The sequence below is a fragment of the Elephas maximus genome, chromosome 4, assembly GCF_024166365.1.
Source record: "Elephas maximus indicus isolate mEleMax1 chromosome 4, mEleMax1 primary haplotype, whole genome shotgun sequence".
Taxonomy (NCBI): Eukaryota; Metazoa; Chordata; class Mammalia; order Proboscidea; family Elephantidae; genus Elephas; species Elephas maximus.
The window spans coordinates 68026258-68048322 of record NC_064822.1 but is presented as its reverse complement, the minus strand read 5'-3'; the positions used below and the strand labels follow the sequence as shown (position 1 = coordinate 68048322).

Below are 22065 nucleotides of genomic sequence, written 5' to 3'. Positions count from 1 at the left end.
TTGGATAGTTTTTAAAAGTAAAACCAGTGAGAGAAAATCCAGAAGTCAGGATTCACACACAGATAGGTGGAGAAATATTTGAGCCTTTAGGTCTTTAATGTGCTAACACAATCATCCTGCCAGTGAGCAAATGGAAAAGTCCACTTAAAACTTCAACCAATACCAACCTTTTTTTTTTTTTTTGGCGGGGTAAATTTTTCCACAGTGAGATTATCCACACATTTTCATCTGTACCAACGGTGTAAAGTAAATTTAACAGTAGTTTTTGTTTGTTTGTTTATAATTGGCAAAGAAACTTAGAGATCTAGCATAAAAAGAGATCAAGGGGCTCCAACTTCTGTTTTATATGCTTACATTACAGGCATTTACTTTTATCCTCTCAGGAAAAATCACAAGGCAAATAGACTGGTTCCCACTAGGTAGATGAGAAAACTGAGGGTCCAAGAATAACATCGTTTTCTCAAGGTATCAAAGCTGGCAAGTGTGCAAGTCAGACATAAAATTCAATCCAGCCCAAGCCCAGTGTCTACCACATAACGTATTCCACCATGGTCACTGACAATAATACTATATGGTAGTATGTCTTTCTGCTAATCTCAGTACAGACTCTGCCTTGAAAAGTGTTTTGCTGCTCATAGCTCTGTAGATGTAGTATAAGACAAAGAGAGAGGAGCACTTTGGAACTGGGGATGAGAGATTCCAAATCCAATGTAGAGAGTAATTCCCTGGAGAGCTGAGTTCACTTCCCAGCACATTGAATTATGATGTGGAAACAACCCATTTTTTTGCTCTTACTCAAAATTACTTGGTTATAGGCTTTTTCCTGGACAATTCAACTTTAGGAGATTCTGCATTGACTTTAGCACACTTCCAAGGAGTAACATCACTGACAACAGTACAATGTTCAAAACGTTAATCTGGGTGAGATTTGGGAGTCGCAAGACAAGTGCTATAAATAAATGAATAAATAAACACTTTTCAGAATGGTATCATTTATATTTAGCATTTCTATTTATTCCTGTGTTAGAATTATATTGATCATAATATAATCAGGTGAATTCATTTCTCATTCAGAATTTAGACGTATCTGTATCAGAAACAACTCTGTTGGAAAAGCTTTCGAGACTATTTATAAATTACAGAATAAAAAATCAAGAAATTAAAGTAAATGTAGAAGGTGCTGACATAGTGAAAGACTAAAAAATTCTCTGTCAGTTATATCCCTTTCTCTTAAAGCTCTGCCCTAAAATTAGCCATGTCCATGGGATGTCTGTTTTGGGTCCCTTTATCTGTTGATTTTCTGACTGGAGGCACACGTACCTGCCATGAGAGATGATGTCCCAGGTGGATGCAGCGAAGGCCCGAGGAGTGCTCGTTGGGGAAGAGTGGTGTTCAATCACAGAGCTGGGCTGGAAGCAAAGGAATCCAAAAGTTCTCCGTGAAGAAACTTAAAAGAAACAAATATGTATTTACAGGATGTTCCTGAATCATCTATTGGTGAGCCACATATGTGTAGTACTGACCAAGAAGCAGTAAAACTACCAGCTTCTAAAATGTTCCGGATATCACAATACAGGAAATTCTCACTGCATTTTTGCAATAGAAACCCTTTGATTAGCAGAAAAGAAGATGGGAGGGAGTTTGTGTTTTTTGTTTTTACTTTTAGTGTTTCAACATCAAAGTAATCTTCAAAATATATTTGGAAAATATTCAAAAAATGAACAAACAGAAGTTAAATGTACTCACTGCAATAAAATTCTACATGTAATTTTCCTATTTTAAAAATAATAAAAATTCACTGCACAAAACACAGTTTAAATCTTTTTACTTATATTAACTCATATGTTTATAAAAATGACTGGGTAAGGAAGATACTATAAATATCCTATTTTACCAGTGAGAAAAATGAGGCCTAGAAAGCCTAAGTAACTTGTCCAAGGTTACTTCATTTTGAAACTTAAGCAATCTTGCTCGGGGGCACGCGAGCAATATATGAGAGAGATTTACTTCAAGAGACTGGCTCACACAATTGTGGGGCTCGAAAGTTCAAAATTCATAGGTCAGGTGACAGGCTGGAGACTTATGCTGGCTCACGGGATTGTAGGGGTTGGCAAGTCCAAAACCCATAGGTCAAGCACTGGGTGGAAACTACTGCGGGCTTGCATCCCAAGGTCTGTAGGTCAGACGAGGGAAAAGTACAGAGGTGAGAGAGAAAGAAGGAGAGAGTTCTGACACGGTATCTATTCACAGTCTGAAGGCAGACAATAACCTAAGGAAAGACCACTTTCAACTGCTTGATTGATTACATTAGGTTACATTACACAAGGTCATCACATTATATTACATTATGTTATAGAGCAGCAACTAGTCTAGTATTTGGCAAAACCACTAGCCATCATGGCTTAGCCAAGTTGACACATACAATTAAACATCAGACCTCTCATTACTGTGATATGTACACGCACACACACACACATACACATCTGTGCTTTGAAGCTCCCTTACCTGATGTGATGGTTAAAGTTGTGTGTCAACTGGCTGGGCCATGATTCTCGGTGGTTTGGCTGTTATGATATAGTTCAACACCTATGTAATGATGTAATCACTTTCATGGTGAGATCTGCTATGAGCAGACAATGAGTTGAAAGGGAATTTCCTTGCAGGTGTGGCCTGCATTCAATATATGTGGACTTCCTGGCAAGCTGGCTGACTTTTCCTCACTCTGAATCCTGCAGCTGCCTCCTCTTCTGTTCATCTGACCTCCAGTTCTTGGGACTTGAGCTAGCAACATACCCACCAGTCTTGGGATTTGTCAGCGTCCACAGCCTGTGAGCCAAAAGCCTGTTGTCTGACCTGCAGATGTCAGCAGGAGAAGCCTCCAGCCTGACCCATGGACTTGGGACTTTCCAGTCTCTACAGCCATGTGTACCATTTCCTTGATATAAATCTGTTTCTCTGTCTCTCTCTCTCTCTATATAAACAAACAAAAAAACTTATTGCCATCAAGTTGATTCTGTTTTTTCTATAGGACAGTGGGGTTATAGGACAGAGTAGAACTGCCCCGCAGAGTTTCCAAGGAGCACCTGGTGGATTCAAACTGAGAACCTTTTGGTTAGCAGCTGTAGTACTTACCCACTACACCGCCAGGGCTCCATATATATGTATATGTATACATGCTTCACTGGTTTTGCTTCTGTAGAGACCCCAGCCTAAAACACCCGCTTAAGTCCAAACTTCAGTGCTTCACTCACTTTGCCTTGTAATTTGCTTTCAACACCTTACTCTCCAATGTTCCAGTCCCTTGAGATCCTTTGAACGTGACTGTAGCAGTTCTAATAAACCTTATTTTTACTAGTATGTTAAGTATTGTAGTAGTTTATTGTGTTATCTCATTCAGGTAATATTCTGTTATTTTCACTAACACTTTTATGTCTTCAAAAGAGAACTCTAGTGGGAATTTCAAATATGAGATAGATAGGTAGACTGCGTGTCTTGAGAGCAGGAACCTTGATCTATAATGTCTCTGGACATACAATATGTCGTTCATTCTCATATAAAAGCAAACTCCATCCAAAATAATTTCATGGGTTTTTTGCTGCTTTTTTTTTTTTTTAAGCATTATAATATTCCTAGGGAGTGCAAAATGTTTACATAATTGGCTGTTCACTGAAAGGTTGGAAGTTCAAGTCTGCCCAGATGCATCTTTGAAGAAAGTCCTGGCAATCTACTCCCAAAAATCAGACACTGAAAACCCTATGGAGTATAGTTTTACCCTGGTACACATAGGGTTGCCTTGAGTGAGAATCACCTTGGCCATAACTAACGAAAACTAAAAACCAAACTCATTGATGTCAAGTTGATTCTGACTCGTAGTGACCCAACAGGAAAAAGCAGAACTGCCCCATAGGTTTTCCAAGAAGCAGCTGGTGGATTCAAACTGCTGACCTTTTGGTTAACAGCCGTAACTCTTAAGTGCTTTGCCACTAGGGCTCCAACAATAAGCTGATTTGGTGTTTTTTTACTATTCCTATAGATGAACCTTTTTGTAAAGATGAGCTTTTCATCAAAAACAACAACAACAAAAAACAACTTGATTTCTCAGCTTCCATGAATTCAAAAATTTTCCATCTTTTTAATTTGTGTACACTGTGTTTATAAAGTTGCCTTTACTCAACCACCATAATTGCTAAAATCTAGATCCTCACTGAAAATGTGAATGTGAAATTTCCTTCATAGCTTTTATGCAAATCCAGGTTGAAAGACATGATGATTATAAAAATGATTCCTTACCTAATTTGAAATCTACCATCCTTTTTTTCTGAACATCTTATTGTGCTTTAGGTGAAATTTTACACAGCAAATTAGTTTCCCATTGAACAATTTATGCACAACTTTTTCCATGACATTCTGGTCTCAGGCTGGAGGAGGCTGTGGTTCATGGGGGCCATTAGTCCTATGGACTATTTGCTTCCTTGAGCCTTTGGTTTCCTTCACTCTCCTTTGCTCCAGATGGAAAGGGACCCATAGTTGTATCTTAGAAGATCACTCGCAAGCTTTTAAGATCCCAGACACTCCTCACCAAACAAGTATGTAGAACATTATCTTATGAACTATGTTAGGTCAATTGACCTAGTTGTCCCCCAGCACTACGGTCCTGACCCTCAAGCCCAGTAACTTAGACCCACCAAGTGTTGGACGTATGTCTAAGAAGTTTCCATAACTGTGCCTTCTATGTGCTCTATTATATGTATGAATATACATGCAGCACATACAAATATGTATACACAAAGCCTCACAACTATACGTATATATGCACACACATGTACCCCCATACACCCTCCAAACCTATGTAGCATACATATCTACCTGTATAACCACTCACAAATTGTTGGTTGTCATTACTGTTGTTGCAGAATTGTGTATGTTATAGCATCTACCATGGTTGTCCTTTACTCGTAGATATCTATCCCTCAGTGTCTTCATTTACCTTGGTCACATTGTGCTGACTTCTCCAATATTTTCTGTTGCCTTTACCAGAATTAACATATGTCTACTATTTAGTGATTCTCCCTTCCTCCCCTCCCATCGCTGATAGCCATCAGAGAACACTGCTTTCTGTGCTTCAACTTACTCTTGAAATTTTATAAAGTGGTACCATGCAACATTTGCTCTTTTGTGATTGATTTATTTCACTCAGCATAATGCCCTCCAGATTCATCCATGTTAATTTTCACATGCTAGTCATTATTCTTTATTATTGCATGGTGTTTCATTGTATCTATACATGAGAAGATCTACCCTTTCCTGGTTTTAGTGTTGGACAACACCAAATCAGCAGAAACCTGCCTAATTTTGCTCATTTTTTGTCCAATATTGAAAATGTCTTAATTGGTAGGAGCTTAAGATTTTTTTTTTTTTTTTTTTTAAGATTTTGCCTACAGCTTTTGTATTTGGATGGAACAAATTTGTGAGAATAGTGACAGAATAGACACAGAAAGGGATTAGTCCTTGTCTTAGCCATCTAGTGCTGCCATAACAGAAATACCACAAGTGGATGGCTTTAGCAAAGAGAAAATTATTTCCTCACACTAAAGTAGGCTAAAAGTCCAGATTCAAGGCATCAGCTCCAGGGGAAGGCTTCTTCTCTTTGTCGGCTCTGGAGAAAGGTCGTTGTCCTCAATCTTCCCCTGGTCAAGGAGACTCTCAGGCGCAGGGGACCCCGTGTCCCAAGGACGCACTCTGCTCCAGGTGCTGCTTTCTAGGTGGTATGAGATCCCCACTCTCTGCTTGTTTCCCTTTCCTTTTATCTCTTGAGAGATAAAAGGTGGTTCAGGCCACACCCCCAGGGAAACTCCCTTTACCTTGGATCAGGGAGTTAACCTGTGTAAGGGTGCTGCTACAATCCCACCCTAATCCTCTCAACATAAAATTTCAATCACAAAATGGAGGGCAACCATAAAATACTGAGAAACATGGCCTAACCAAGTTGATACACACAATTGGGGAGGGGGAGGGGAACATAATTGAATCCATGACATAACTATACTTTTACTACTATCAGGATCAGTTATTTTGAGGGAATTATTCTAGTTTTCCAGAACCATGCTTTGTGATATTGAAATCATTCATTCTTTTCTTAGTTCATTGACTCAGAAGTAAAAAAGTCAGCAAAGACATTTCCAATAGAATAACTACAGCCTCAGGTTACAAGTATATACATACACACAAACACTTTCCACATATATATGTATAAACCCACCCAGTGCTGTCGAGTTGATTCCGACTCATTATGTATACATATTTAAAAAACTATTTGCCATTGAGTCAGTTCTGACTTATCGTGCCCTCATGTGTATCAGATTAGAATTGCACACTCAAGATCTCTCCCTTTCTTTCTCTCTCTCTCAATCCCTGGTGGTTCAGTGATTAAGTGCTTGGCTGCTAAATGAAAGGTTGGTGGTTCTAACCTGCCAGCTGTGCTCCAAAGGAAAAAGATGTGGCAATCTGTTTCTGTGAAGATTTATAGTCTTGGAATCCCTATGAGACAACTCTACTCTGTCCTATAAGGTAACTACGAGTCAGAGTCGACTTGATGGCAACGGATTCGGTTTTACACACACACACACACACACACACACACATCTACATGTACACATTATGTATCTAAGGAGTCCCGGTTGCGCAGTGGTTAAAGTCATCAGCTTCTAACTGAAATGGCAGCAGTTGGAAACCACCAGTGGCCCTGTGGAAGAAAGATGTGGCAGTCAACTTTCATAGAGGGCCTTGAAAACCCTATGGGTTCACTATGAGTTGGAATCGACTTGACAACAGTGGCATATTTATGTATATTTGTTTTCATTGTTTTTATTTTTTTATTTCTTCCTTTGATTCTTTGAAAACAGCAAACCAAGTTTGATTCCTTTTATAAATTTGTTTTTGAAATATTATGTCCTTCCCACAGATGCAAGATATCTCCCCTTAAGGGTCCTCCCCTCCTCTAGTGTCCACTGAAGGTCACCATACTCTCTTTCCTGAAATTTCCTACTTATCCAGTGCCCTTGTTCAAGGCAAATGGCGAGTCCAATAACTACAACGTCATTCAAACCTGAGCAAACACCTGGGGAAAGGAAACTGAGGTCCACTTAACACATGTACAGTGACATCTGGTGTCTTTTCACTATCTGCTTATTTATAACAACATTTTTCAGAACATAGTAACAATGAATATTTCAATAGCGTCAAATGAGAAATTTATTTTGATCTTAGTGTTTAGAAAAGTTTTGCATTCTCAGAGTAAAAGAAAATTGTCTGCATTGGGCTGCAGTTTATTATCTCCTTTTAGGCTGGGGAAGGAATTTCAAGGAAAGAAAGAAGCGCTGTGACATGGTTAAGAGTCTTTGTATACCTGTCAATAACAAACCTATTAGCAAACAATCGTTTTTCATAGACAGTCCTTATCTACAAATTGTTTTCCATGTAATCCAACCCTTTGTTTATGATTGTTTATGGGAGAAAAAAAGGGATTTATGGGTCATGTTACCCTGGAAAATGTCATGCAAACCCTGTAAACATCTAAGTATAAAATGGAGATATATTTCCCTCAATGACACCTATGAAAAAACTGACATATGGCACAAACACATACATATATGTTTAAAACCCATTACTGTCAAGTCGATTCTGACTCACAGCAACCCTATAGGACAGAGTAGAACTGCCTCACAGGGCTTCCAAGGAGGGCCTGGTGGATTCAAACTACTGAGCTTTCGGTTAAGCAGCTGTAGCTCTTAACCACTACGCCACCAGGGTTTCCATATATATGTGTGTGTGTGTATGTATATATATGTATGTATGTATGCGTGTGCATATATATTTATGTATGTGTGTGCTCAAAACACTAACTTTCAGGAAAGCAAGGTGAGAATGAGACTTCCCTATATAGTATGCCATACAAAGAACTAAAATGAGATTGATATATATTATTCAATATTAAGTCAAATTTATTTAAAATTTTACAGAGAATTTACAGGAATGTATACATAAAACTACATAAAATTTAATATCAAAAACCCATACAATAATGTAAAAATAGTCACAAAATTCTTTACCTTGATACATTATAATTTCAGGTATAGGCACAGACATTTTAACAATTTTAAAGCATGTGGCTTCAAATACATGTAAAGTGTATGAAAAGACATAAATGTGAACATTTTGCAGACCCCAGAAGTAGATAAGTTGTATCTATGTAGGAAGTGGAGATACTAATTTTGTTAATCCTGGATCTGCATTACACCTCCCTGCTCCCCTTGCCCTGCCATGTCCCAAGAAACACTAAGTAAGCTGTTGCTTAGAGATATAAGGATACTTTTCCCCACACGGTTCATCTAAAACTCTTTGTTTGGACTATACACTATACAGTCCTTTGGGTTCAAAGCCTGAAACAAGGAAAATCTGCAATGAAGAAGAAAATGTTGACACGTAAGAAAAGGAAATGAGAATATTTATGATACTGTTGTTTTTGATTAAACAATAGAATATTTAAGTATTTGAATGAGGTATTAATATATTAAGGTATTCATTTATTATGTTTTTCATTTAATAGTCACAATTTTTATGATTTCGGAATACAAAGTTACATAAAAAGGAGTCATCTCCATAATCATAGGATTGAGGCCAGGGATTTTTTTGATTGGTTGTAATTTCTGTTGTCTTTAATGGTTTTGATGTATGATATATTTACTTACATTTTGTTTAAAGATGTATTGGCTAATCTAGTCTAGGAGGATAAATCAAAGTGAGCAATTTGTCACTGCATGATGTTGCAAGTCCCATGTTTAGAAGTAACAGTGATGTTCAAAGTTTACATGAATATAGAAGATAAGCCCAGAATCCACTACTCATCTGTCAGTTTCTCATACTGTGATGGCTTGCATGTTGCTGTGATGCTGGAAGCTATGCCACACGTATTTCAAATACCAGCAGGGTCACCCATGGTGAACTGGTTTCAAGGGAGCTTCTAGACTAAGATAGAATATGAAGGAGGACCTGGAAATTTACTTCTAAAAAATTGCACAGTGAGAGTCTTATTAATAGCAGTGGAACATTGCCTGATATAGTGCTGGAAGATGAGACCTTCAGGTTGGAAGGCACTCAAAAATGAGATGGATTGACACATCGGCTGCATTGATGAGCTCAAGCGTAACAATGATTGTGAGGATGGTACAGGATCAGGCAGTGTTTTGTTCTGTTGTATATAGTGTCACTATCAGTCAGAACTGACTTGGTGGCACCTAACAACAAGAGTAACAACAAGACCAAGATATTTGAAACATGAGAGGATGCTGAGAATATTGGACTCCATCAAAATAAGAAATATACCACTTTTGTGGGCTTCCGCTGTGTATGTGAGCTTGTGTGCTTGTAAACACAAAAAGTCATATATTAAAAGTTCTTCATTGACATCAGGACACCAACTTTCATGTCACTTGAGCAAAGACTTGGATTTTCTGAGTTGGGCTAAAATCATATTTAGTTGCACCGTTCTCCTTTCACTCATGTTGTGCCCTAGACAGTTTACCTTTCTTGTAGTGCTCCTAGGTGGTACCTGCACTGATGAGATCCACAAGAACACACAAGATCACAAAGAACAGACAACGTATCTGAGTACAGAAACATACAGAGCCTGGGAGGGAGCAGAACTGTCCTCCCACAACCAGGTGCCGCTTGTTCCATTAAAAGAGATCCCAAGCCAGTAAAACTGTTGATGGTAGTTCAAAAAATCCTGCTTGGAAACAAGACAGACATAACAAGCTAACCTGAACCAACCGTAGGATTAATATGCATCAGACTTGGCCTATCAATCACACAAACCAAATTCATTTTTAACTTCTAATTTAGAAGGTGCAGTCGCAGGACTCATATTTCTTTTAAAAGACACATTCCTTTATGAAGAAAAAAACAATACCAAAAAATCTCACTTCACACTGGAGTGAAATATGCTATAAAGGGAGTCAGAGTTTTCATGGAATACTTTCTTCATAGAGGATCACCACTGAAGTTTGATTGAAAATCAAAAGTTATCATAAGGAGTAAATATGGATATAATCTACTAAACCTATACTCCACGCAAGTTCTGCACACCGCTACAGAAATTTCCACCTTTTGTTAAGAAGGGGGCAATTTTTATGATGCAGTTTTTCTTGTTACTTGCTATTAAGTCAATTTTGACTACTGGTAACAGCATGTGTTACAGTGTAGAACTACTCCATAGAAATTTCTTGGCTGTAATCTTTTTTTTTTTTTTTACATGTTTTTTTTTAATGATTTTTATTGTGCTAAAAGAAAGTTTAAAAATCAAGTCAGTCTCTCACATATAAACTTATATACACCTTATTAACATACTCCCATTTACCCTCCCCCTAAGAAGTCAGCCCGCTCCCTCCTTCCAGTCTTCCCTTTCGTGACCGTTTTGCCAGTTTCTAACCCTCTCTACCCTCCCATCTCCCTTTTAGACAGGAGATGCCCACACAGCCTCAAGTGTCTACCTGGTACAAGTAGCTCACTCTTCATCAGCATCTCTCTCCAACCCATTGTCCAGTCCCATCCAAGTCTGATGAGTTGTCTTCAGGAATGGTTCCTGTCCTGGGCCAACAGAAGGTTTGGGGACGATGACCACTGGGATTCTTCCAGTCTCAGCCAGGCCATTAAGTCTGGTCTTTTTATGAAAATTTGGGGTGTGCATCCCACTGTTCTCCTGCTCCCTCGGGGGTTCTCTGTTGTGCTCCCTGTCAGGGCAGTTATCGGTTGTGGCTGGGCACTATCTACTTCTTCTGGTCTCAGGATGATGTACTTCTCTAGTTCATGTGGCGCTTTCTGTCTCTTGGGCTCATAATTATCTTGTGACCTTGGTGTTCTTCATTCTCCTTTGATCCAGGTGGGTTGAGACCAATTGATGCATCTTAGATGGCTGTTTGTTAGCATTTAAGGCCCCAGACGCCACACTTCAAAGTGGGATGCAGAATGTTTTCTTAATAGAATTTATTTTGCCAATTGACTTAGATGTCCCCTGTAGCCATAGTCCCCAAAACCCCGCCCTTGCTCCGTTGACCTTCGAAGCATTCAGTATATCCAGGAAACTTCTTTGCTTTTGGTCCATTCCAGTTGTGCTGACCTTCCCTGTATTGAGTGTTGTCCTTCCCTTCACCTTAAGTAGTTTTATCTACTATCTAATCAGTAAATAAACCTCTCCCATCCTCCCTCCCTCCTCCATCTCGTAACCACAAAAGAATGTGTTCTTCTCAGTTTAAACTATTTCTCAAGATCTTATAATAGTGGTCTTATACAATATTTGTCCTTTTGCCTCTGACTAATTTTGCTCAGCATAATGCCTTCCAGGTTCCTCCATGTTATGAAATGTTTCACAGATTTGTCACCGTTCTTTTTCAATGCGTAGTCTTCCACTGGGTGAATATACCATAATTTATTTATCCATTCATCCATTTACGGACACTTTGGTTGCTTCCATCTTTTTGCTATTGTAACCAGTGCTGCAATAAACATGGGTGTGCATATATCCGTTTGTGTAAAGCCTCTTATTTCTCTAGGATATATTCTGAGGAATGGAATTGCTGGGTTGTATGGTAGTTCTATTTCTAAATTTTTAAAGAAACGCCAGATAGATTTCCAAAGTGTTTGTACCAATTTACATTTCCACCAGCAGTGTATAAGAGTTCCAATCTCTCCGCAGCCTCTCCAACATTTATTGTTTTGTGTTTTTTGGATTAATGCCAGCCTTGTTGAAGTGAGATGGAATCTCATCATAGTTTTGATTTGCATTTATGGCTAATGATTGAGAGCATTTTCTCATGTATCTGTTAGCCGCCTGAATAGCTTCTTTAGTGAAGTGTGTGTTCATATCCTTTGCCCAAATTTTAAATAGGTTGTTTGTCTTTTTGTGGTTCAGTTTTAACAGAATCATACAGATTTTAGAGATCAGGCACCAGTCGGAGATGTCATAGCTAAAAATTTGTTCCCAATCTGTAGGTGGTCTTTTTACTCTTTTGGTGAAGTCTTCAGATGAGCACAGATGTTTGATTTTTAGGAGCTCCCAGTAATCTTGTTTCTCTTCATCATTTTTACTAATGTTTTGTATTCTATTTATGCCTTGTATTAGGGCTCCTAGAGTTGTCCCTATTTTTTCTTCCATGATCTTTATCGTTTTAGTCTTTATGTTTAGGTCTTTGATCCATTTGGAGTTAGTTTTTGTGCATGGTGTGAGGTATGGGTCCTGTTTCATTTTTTTGCAGATGGCTATCCAGTTATGCCAGCACCATTTGTTAAAAAGACTATCTTTTCCACAATTAACTGACACTGGGCCTTTGTCAAATATCAGCTGCTCATATATGGATGGATTTATATCTGGATTCTCAATTCTGTTCTGTTGGTCTATGTGTCTGTTGTTCTACCAGTACCAGGCTGTTTTGACTACTGTGGTTGTACAATAGGTTCTAAATTCAGGTACAGTGAGACTTCCCACTTACTTCTTTTCAGTAATGCTTTACTTATCCGGGGCTTCTTTCCCTTCCATATGAAGTTCCTGATGTGTTTCTCCATCTCATTAAAAAATGTCATTGGAATTTGGATTCAAAGTGCATTGTATATATAGATGGCTTTTGGTAGAATAGACATTTTTACTATGTTAGTCTTCCTATCCATAAGCAAAGTATGTTTTTCCACTTATGTATGTCCCTTTTAGTTTCTTGCACTAGTACTTTGTAGTTTTCTTTGTATAGGTCTTTTACATCTTTGGTAAGATTTATTCCTAAGTATTTTATCTTCTTCGGGGCTACTGTGAATGGTATTGATTTGGTGATTTCCTCTTCGATGTTCTTTTTGTTGATGTAGAGGAATCCAAGTGATTTTTGTATGTTTATCTGGTAACCTGAAACTCTGCCAAACTTTTCTATTAGTTTCAGTAGTTTTCTGGAGGATTCTGTAGGGTTTTCTGTGTATAAGATCATGTCATCTGCAAATAGAAATAATTTTACTTCTTCCTTGCAATCGGATGCCCTTTATATCTTTGTCTAGCCTAATTGCTCTGGCTAGGACCTCTAGCATAATGTTGAATAAGAGTGTTGATAAAGGGCATCCTTGTCTGGTTCTCATTTCAAGGGAAATGCTTTCAGGCTCTCTCCATTTAGAAAGATGTTGGCTGTTGGCTTTGTATACATACCCTTTATTATGTTGAGGAATTTACCTTCAATTCTTATTTTGCTGAGAGTTTTTAACATGAACGGGTGTTGGACTTTGTCAAATGCCTTTTTTGCATCAGTTGATAAGATCATGTGGTTTTTGTCTTTTGTTTTATTTATATGGTGGATTACATTAATGGTTTTTCTCATATTGAACCAACCTTGCATACCTGGTATAAATCCCACTTGGTCGTGATGGATTATTTTTTTGATACGTTGTTGAATTCTACTGGCTAGAATTTTGTTGAGGATTTTTGCATCTATGTTCATGAGGGATATAGGTCTGTAATTTTCTTTTTTTGTGATGTCTTCACCTGGTTTTGGTATCAGGGATATGGTGGCTTCATAGAATGAGTGAGGCAGTAATCCATCATTTTCTATGCTTTGAAATACCTTTAGTATTAGTTGTGTTAACTCTTCTCTGAAAGTTTGGTAGAACTCTGCAGTAAAGCCGTCTGGGCCAGGGCTTTTTTTTTTATTGGGTTTTTTTTGATTACCTTTTCAATCTCTTTTTTTGTTTTGGGTCTATTTCGTTGTTCTACTTCTGATGGTGTTTTTTTTTTTTTTTTTTCTTCTGATTGTGTTAGTTTAGGTAGGTAGTGTTTTTCTAGCAATTCATCCATTTCTTCTAGGTTTGCAACTTTGTTAGAGTACAATTTTTTGTAATAATCTGATATGATTCTTTTAATTTCAGTTGGGTCTGTTGTGATGTGACCCATCTTGTTTCTTATTCAGGTTATTTGTTTCCTTTCCTGTATTTCTTTAATCAGTCTGGCCAATGGCTTAACAATTTTGTTAATTTTTTCAAAGAACCAGCTTTTGGCTTTGTTAATTCTGTCAATTGTTTTTCTGTTCTCTAATTCATTTAGTTCAGCTCTAATTTTTATTATTTGTTTTCTTCTGGTACCTGATGGATTGTTTTGTTGCTCACTTTCTATTTGTTCAAGTTGTAGAGACACTTCTCTGTTTTTGGCTCTTTCTTTTCTATGTATGTGTGCATTTATCATATAAATTGACCTCTGAGCGCTGCTTTTGCTGTTTCCTAGAGGTTTTGGTAGGAAGTGTTTTCATTCTCGTTGCATTCTGTGAATTTCTTTATTCCCTCCTAAATGTCTTCTATAACCCAGTCTTTTTTGAGCAGGGTATTGTTCAGTTTCCAAGTATTTGATTTCTTTTCCCTGATCTTTCTGTTATTGGTTTCTACTTTTATGGCCTTGTGGTCTGAGAAGATGCTTTGTAATATTTCGATGTTTTGGATTCTGCAAAGGTTTGTTTTATGACCTAATATGTGGTCTATTCTAGAGAATGTTCCATGTGCACTAGAAAAAAAAGCATATTTTGCAGCTATTGGGTGGAGTGTTCTGTATAAGTCTATGAGGTCAAGTTGGTTGATTTTAGCCATTAGGTCTTCCGTGTCTCTATTGAGCTCCTTACTGGAAGTCCTATCCTTCTCCGAAAGTGGTGTGTTGAAGTCTCCTACTATAATTGTGGAGGTGACTATCTCACTTTTCAATTCTGTTAAAGTTTGTTTTATGCATCTTGCAGCCCTGTCATTGGGCGCATAAATATTTAATATGGTTATATCTTCCTGGTAAATTGCCCCTTTAATCATTATGTAGTGTCCTTCTTTATCCCTTGTGGTGGATTTAACTTTAAAGTCTATTTTGTCATAAATTGATATTGCCACTCCTGCTCTTTTTTGATTGTTGTTTGCTTCAAATATATTTTTTTCCATCCTTTGAGTTTTAGTTTGTTTGTGTCTCTAAGTCTAAGGTGTGTCTCTTGTAGGCAGTATATTGACGGATCGTGTTTCTTTATCCAGTCTGAGACTCTCTGTCTCTTTATTGCTGCATTTAGTCCATTTACATTCAGAGTAATTATAGATAAGTATGAGTTTAGTGCTATCATTTTGATGCCTTTTTGTGTGTGTTGTGGACAATTTCATTTTTCCACTTACTTTTTTGTGCTGAGAAGTTTTTCTTTGTAAATTGTGTGTTCCTCATTTTCATAGTAGTTGAATTTATGTTTACTGAGTCGTTATGTTTTTCTTGGTTTTTATTTTGAGTTTTGGAATTATTAGACCTCTTTGTGTTTACCTTAATATTTACCCCTATTTTTCTAAGTAAAAACCTAACTTGTATCTTCCTATATCGCCTTGTTTTCCTCTCCATATGGAAGATCTATGCTTTCTGTATTTAGTCCCTCTTTTTGATTATTGTGATCTTTTAGATAATGACTTCAATGATTCCCTGTTTTGAGCATTTTTGTTTCTTTTTAAAATTAATCTTAATTTGTTTTTGTGATCTCCCTATTTGAGTTGATATCACGATATTCTGTTCTGTGATCTTGTGTTGTGTTGTGTTGGTATCTGATATTATTGATTTTCTGACCACTTTCCTTTAGCAATTTTTGTAGCTTTGGTTTGGTTTTTGCAAATCCTCTAAGATTATGTTTATCTGCAAATTTTTTAATTTCACCTTCATATATGAGAGAGAGTTTTGCTGGATATATGATCCTTGGCTGGCAGTTTTTCTCCTTCAGTCATCCCATTGCCTTCTTGCCTGCATGGTTTCTACTGAGTAGTCTGAACTTCCTCTTATCGATTCTCCTTTTTAGGAGACCTTTCTTTTATCCCTGGCTGCTTTTAAAATTTTCTCTTTATCTTTGGTTTTGACAAGTTTGATGATAATATGTCTTGGTGATTTTCTTTTTGGATCAATCTTATATGGGGTTCGATGAGCATCTCAGATAGATATCTTTCCACCTTTCATGATGCCAGGGAAGTTTTCTGCCAACAGATCTTCAACTATTCTCTCTGTATTTTCTGTTAACCCTCCCTGCTCCAGAACTCCAATCACAGGCAGGTTTTTCTTCTTGATACAGTCCCACATGATTTTTAGGGTTTGTTCATTTTTTAAAATCCTTTTATCTGATTTTTCTTCAACTATATTGGTGTCAGTTGCCTTATCCTCCAACTGCCCTGCTCTGCATTCTAATTGCTCGATTCTGCTCCTCTGACTTCCTATTGAGTTGTCTAATTCTGTGATTTTACTGTTAATCTTTTGGATTTCTGAATGCTGTCTCTCTATGGATTCTTGCAGCTTATTAATTTTTCCACTATGTTCTTGAGTAATCTTTTTGAGTTCTTCAACTGCTTTATCAGTGTGCTCCTTGGCTTTTTCTGTAGATTGTCTTATTTCATTTCTGAGGCCATCCCTAATGTCTTGAAGCATTGTGTAAATTAGTTTTTTATATTCTGCATCTGGCAATTCCAGGATTGTATCTTCATTTGGGAAAGACTTTGATTTTTTAATTTGGGGAGTTGTAGAAGCAATCATGGTCTGCTTCTTTATGTGGTTTGATATCGATTGCTGTCTCTGAGCCATCTATAAGTTATTGTAATGATTTATTTTTTATTTGCTCACTGAGTCTTATCTCATTTTGTTTTCTTTCAATATACGTAGATGGGCTACTAGATTGCGCTGTTTTGATTGTTGTAGCCTTTGAATCACTTATGGCCTATTACCAGCTGGTTTGGGCTGTTACTGGATATATATGCCTAAGAGTCCATTCACTATTCTTGAATAGAATCAGCTTAGGTGTTCTGATTTTCGGTCACCAAGTGTGTGGTGTAGACTGTCACCTATTAACTTCGAGGGGTAGTGGAGAAAGTTGTGTGCACCAGATTCTAGTAGCAGCAGAGGGTCACACTCCGGGGGGGGGGGCAGGATGCTGACAGCCTTCCCCCATGTGCCAGTGAGGTAGGTGTGTCTCTATTTCTAAAACACTGGTGGGTGGGCTCTGCAGCTGTACCTTAGGCACCCAATGCATCTACCTCCGAAGATTGGTAGGCATCAGTATCTTCAGACCCCTTTGGCAGGTGGCTACGTGGTTTGGGTAGAGCTTCAGCCCTCAGTTCCCCGTTGTGGATCAGTGAGGGCTCTGTTTAATAGGTAGAGATATCAGACCTGGAAAACTTGTCTTTCCAGTTATCTGCTAAAACAACTACAGTCAGATCTCTATCAGAATTTCCTTTGCATTATAATAGCCACCTTGTTCCCTGTAGGGATGAAAGCCAAAGACTGCGCATCTCATATGCTTGGCTAGAGCTGGTTTTGTATTTACATTCCAATTTATGGAAATCAGGGAAGGATTTGTCATCCCTGGTTTTTAGTAGCTGCTTCTCTCAGGCCAGGAGAATTGGTTAGGAAAAGCGAAAAAAAAAAAAAACACCCAGAGCACTTCACTCCCTGGCCCAGGAAATTCGAATGTTAACGAAGCCACCTGGGAAGGGAGGGAAGGGATCAGACAGATAGGAGAGAGTAGCACCCAGGAATATAGACAAAGTTACTTATCTTGCTTGGTCGAGATTGCCCCTGAGGTCAGGCCTGCGTCCTGTGCTTGTGCTGTCTCAGAAGCCGTGATCAACTCCTCCGCTCCCAGTCCAAAGCCCAACACCAATGTTCCCTGGCTGGGACACCACACTCCAGGCTCCAAAACCAGTTGCTGCCTCTGGTGACTCCTCCTCCTCTCAGTCCCATTGTTCCGCTGCCTGCATGCACTGGCTGGGCTTCTCCCGAGGTCATTTCAGGGGTTAGGGCTGCATCCCATGTTTGCACCATCTCAGGAAGCCGTGCTCAGCTCCCCTGTGCCCAGTCCAAAGCCTGGCACCAAGGTTTTCTGACTGGGACACTAGCTCCAGGCTCCAAGAACAGTCGCTCCTTCTCTATGGTTGCTCGTTCTCCCATTAGCGACATCAGTGTGCAGCCTGCTTGTGCTGGCTGAGTCTCTACCGAGGTTACCCCAGGAGGCTAGGGGTTAGGGCTGTGTCCCATGCCTGGCCCACCACAGCAAGCCTCAATCAGCCCTGCCACTCGGCACCAGGAAACCACGAGGGCTCAAGACTGTGGAGCCAGATGCCAGTTCCAGGGTGTGGCTTTTCACTCCCTGTCACTCAGGTCAACTCTTTAGATTTGTGTTTGATGGCCAGGGCTTGTAGATTCTCATGTATATGATCGAGTCACTTGTTTTTCGAAGTCTTTGTTGCAAGAGGGATCCGTGGTAGCTTCTACCTAGTCAGCCATCTTGGCCCCGCCTCAGCTGGAATCTTAATGGAAGAAGATTTCCAAGGCTTTCTTCCACACTGGTTGGTTTTAACCACCAACATTTAGATTAGCAGTTGAGTGCAAACCTTTTGTGCCATTCCATATCCGATATGTTGGTTCCACAATATATCCCACAGATAGGACTAAAGCTAGGTAATTACAAAAGAAATTAAACTCAGTTAAAAGAAGTAAAGAGTACTGTCATTAGGTTGGTTGCTTGAATGAGTAAAAGTAGTGATCTCACATTTCTTTTTTGAGTTTTCACTGAAAAGTTTTTTTGCACTTTATCTAACATCTTGATTTTTATTCCCATGATGTAAATCTTTGGGGATTTTTATGAGGTTTATAATAATTGTTTAAAGGTACAGGGAATTAATAGATCATTTTTCAAATTGTGAAAGAAAATTATAAATTTTATGTTATGGGAACAGAGAGAGTTCTCTTACCCACAAGACAAAGTCATCTTATTAAATGTTAGAAATCTATGTGCTGTATAATCATAAATATATATATAGTTTTAATGCCTATAGTATGTCTTAAACTATAACTAACCTTTAGAAGCAGCTTGCCTTGTTTCACATAATTGCATCTAGGTGATCAGGCTCACTGAAACACAGAAAGGTAAATGAACATGTCCTGTTTCCAGGAGCCCTCAGGACTTTTAACTACGGCTCACGGATTCTGTGACTGTCTTAGCAAGGCTTCTATTTCAGCTTTGATGATGTTGCAGCACATACCGCTCTCTTACAGGATTGATCTACTCTGGCACACTCAGCCTATCAAAGGTTTTTTGCTCAAAGTAACTAATAAAATTGTAGATAAGCACTTTGAAATTTGTATGAATTGGAGTATTCATTTCCACAGTAAGTTGTGTGTTGCCCCAATTCGCAAATTTACCATTAAACCTACATAGCAATCTGTTAATGGTGTTCTGGGTTGTTTATTTTTGAGAAAATATAACCACCCGTGGGCTTTCTGACTAAAGAGTTGAGTCAAAGTGTTCAGCTTATTTTGATGCTGTATTTTTCTAAGTGAAAAAAAATGTGGGAAACGAAAATAAAGTACATGTCAATTCATCTCTGCTTTTCAGCTGAAGTAGACTGGAATTCTGAGAAGCACAGAAATTTCTACTTTCTGCCCAAGTTTTTTCTGCATTAAAAATGAGGTAACAGCTGCATCGGTACCCAATCCACTTTTCTGGACAAGAACAGCAGTCAGAGTCTAAGAAAAAAACAAAACAAAACATGATTGATGGCTCTGAACATTTAAAAATTTCAATGCTATTTACTCATTCAAAAATCATTTGTTTTTTATTCATATTTTCTACAAATTATTCTTTGAGAATCTACTGTATATGTTTACACCACAGCAGGCTATGTTCAGAGAATATTAATGTGACCAAGTCAGAAATGATCTTTATCCCCATGGAGTTTATATTCTAGAGCTCTGGTCAGAATTACATAATTTCCAATCACGTATTAATTACATTTAATGATGCCTTTGGTAAGTATACAAAATATATTCATGACATTAAGACAGCATATAGTAGGACATGGGATGGGAGAAAGCCAGAAAAGTCTTTTTTTTTTTTTCTTTCAGTTTTTTCAGAAGAGATCCCAAAGCTGAGCTCTGCAGTATACACAGGGTAACTAGATCAAGGATAGTCTTTAACGGAGAAAGCATTTTAACATATTTCCTGATTCAGAAAAGAAAAAAGTGCATTGAAGTTTTTCTGGTGGTACAGTGGTTAAAGTGCTCAGCTGCTAACTGAAAGGCGAAAGGTTGGTCATTTGAATCCACCAGCTGATCGGTCAGAGAAAGATGTGGCAGTCTTTTCCCAGAAAGATTGTAGTCTTAGAAACCCTATGGGGCAGTTCTACCCTGTCCTATAAAGTTGCTATGAGTGGAGTATGGAGACTACCTCCCTGGAGTTCTATGATGAGTCCTGGAGAGAATACTGTAAGAAATAATTAGAAATGTAGTTAATTCGGTGCAGATTTAAGTGAAGCCATGAGATAACAAAATATTACACATTAGTAAAATAAAATCTTTATTACTAAATGGTTTTATCATGGTTTTGATCTTTATAAATACTTGCCTGGAGAAACTTGCCAATTATTCAATAAAATTCCCAAGACAGCCATCAGCAAAAGACATATTCCTCCTAAGATTCCAGAAATCAACCTCCATATAGTGGTCTGAAAAACTAGAAAAAGAGAAATAGGGCAAAGACTTAAAGAACAAACAAAGAGACTAAAGTTTTTAAAAACAGAAGCCAATTAGAAAGATTCCAAAAATTTTTTTGATTTTATAACACAGTTGTTTTGTCAATGAAATATTGAAAGATAGACATTCAACTCAGGACTCCACCCGATGCCAAGGTTTCTATGTGGTGTACTTTATTCTTCAGTGAGACTATCCATACATTTTCTGTGCTATCCTCTCCATCTCTAGAAGACAGTAAAGCAAATTTACCACTTTTTTTTTTTTAATTGGTAAAGAACCTTCTACAGTAAGAAGAGATCAATAGGCTCAGTTTCTGTTTTATGAACTTACATAACAGACATTTAGTTTTATTCTCTCAACAAAATAAAAAAGTGAAAAGTATGATTGCTATTGGGAAGATGAGAAAATTGAGGGTTCAAGAATAACATTATTTTTTCACAGTGTCAAAGTAAGTATCCATTTCTTGAGTAAGATATCAAATTAAAGGGTAAAAAAAAAAAAAAAAATTTTTTTTTTAGGCCCGGGGAAACCAAACCCCAGTGGTGTAGTAGTTAAGTGCTACGGCTGCTAACCAAGAGGTTGGCAGTTCAAATCTGCCAGGCGCTCCTTGGAAACTCTGTAGGGTAGTTCTACTATGTCCCATAGGGTTGCTATGAGTCAGAATCGACAGCAGTAGGTTTTTGGGTTTAGGCCCAGAGTCTTTCATTTAACACTTTCTGTCATTGTTACGGACAATAACACTATCTGAAGTGTGTCCTTCTGCTAATCTTAATGCAGGCTCTGCTCTGAGAAATGTCTTCCTCCTCATAGCTCTGTGGAGGTATTATAGCGAAGAGATGAGATAGGAGCACTCTGGACCTGGTTGGAGACGTTCCACAACCAATGCATGGCTAAATACAATGGAGAGCTGGATTTGTATTCCACTACATTGAATTATGACACATAAACAACCTTTACAACAAGAACATTACATTTTCTCTTACCCAAAATTATTTGCTTATGGACTTTCCCCCAGAACAAATCATCCAATATAAATACAGGATCAATCTTAGGTGATTCTGCATTAACATCAGCACACCCCCAAAGAGTGTTGATTTAATTACAATGGTATAATGAGTCAAATTCTAAATCGGGGTGATCTTTGGATATCACAATACAAATGGCCAATTTTGTAATAAACAGTTTGAACCATTGTGTCATTAATATTTGGCGTTCTCTATTTCTGTGATAGAATTAAGATGATCACCATTTAAACACATAAATTTTCTTCTTTTTCAGAATTTAGCAGTACCTCTATCAAAAACAACTCTTTAAACCTGTTGAAAGGGCATTACAAAATGTTTTCTAGATTAGAGAATTTACAATCAGAAAATTAAAATCAATGTGGAAATACAGGCACATGGCTAGCCTAAAAACGTTCACTGCATTTATGCTATTTCTCTTAAAGCTCTGCCCTGACACTAGTCATGTCCCTGAGATAT

The 22065-nt window shown here is 38.0% G+C and overlaps 4 protein-coding genes across 5 annotated transcripts in view; all 4 read right to left on the bottom strand.

Moving 5' to 3' along the window:
* The window catches only part of LOC126075172 (natural killer cells antigen CD94-like), a 37434-nt gene extending 35979 nt beyond the window's left edge, over window positions 1-1455 (bottom strand). Inside the window, exon 1 of the mRNA XM_049882451.1 lies at window positions 1321-1455. Coding sequence (XP_049738408.1) covers window positions 1321-1327 — 7 coding nt within the window. The 5' untranslated portion in view covers window positions 1328-1455. The remainder of the gene's footprint in view (window positions 1-1320) is intronic.
* The window catches only part of LOC126075173 (natural killer cells antigen CD94-like), a 164379-nt gene that overhangs the window by 64755 nt on the left and 77559 nt on the right, over window positions 1-22065 (bottom strand). The gene's annotated exons all lie outside the window — the stretch shown is intronic.
* LOC126075174 (natural killer cells antigen CD94-like) overlaps window positions 1-22065 on the bottom strand; it is a 188129-nt gene that overhangs the window by 138681 nt on the left and 27383 nt on the right. The gene's annotated exons all lie outside the window — the stretch shown is intronic.
* On the bottom strand, window positions 8388-20502 carry LOC126075179 (natural killer cells antigen CD94-like). The gene is made up of 4 exons (XM_049882467.1): window positions 20472-20502; window positions 19429-19579; window positions 9681-9785; window positions 8388-8454 (listed from the first exon to the last, which is right to left on the bottom strand). Exons 1-4 carry the CDS (start codon window positions 20500-20502, stop codon window positions 8388-8390), a joined length of 354 nt encoding a protein of 117 aa, XP_049738424.1.

Excerpts from the sequence above, each read along its gene's own strand:
- LOC126075179 (XM_049882467.1), bottom strand. The coding sequence starts at position 20,502 with ATGGCTGTCTTGGGAATTTTATTGAATAATT. Across the intron at positions 19,580-20,471 it reads GGGAATTTTATTGAATAATT|ACTCTGACTGCTGTTCTTGT; the intron begins GGCAAGTTTCTC and ends TTTTTTTCTTAG. Across the intron at positions 8,455-9,680 it reads TCTGCTCCCTCCCAGGCTCT|ATTTTCCTTGTTTCAGGCTT; the intron begins GTATGTTTCTGT and ends TCTTCATTGCAG.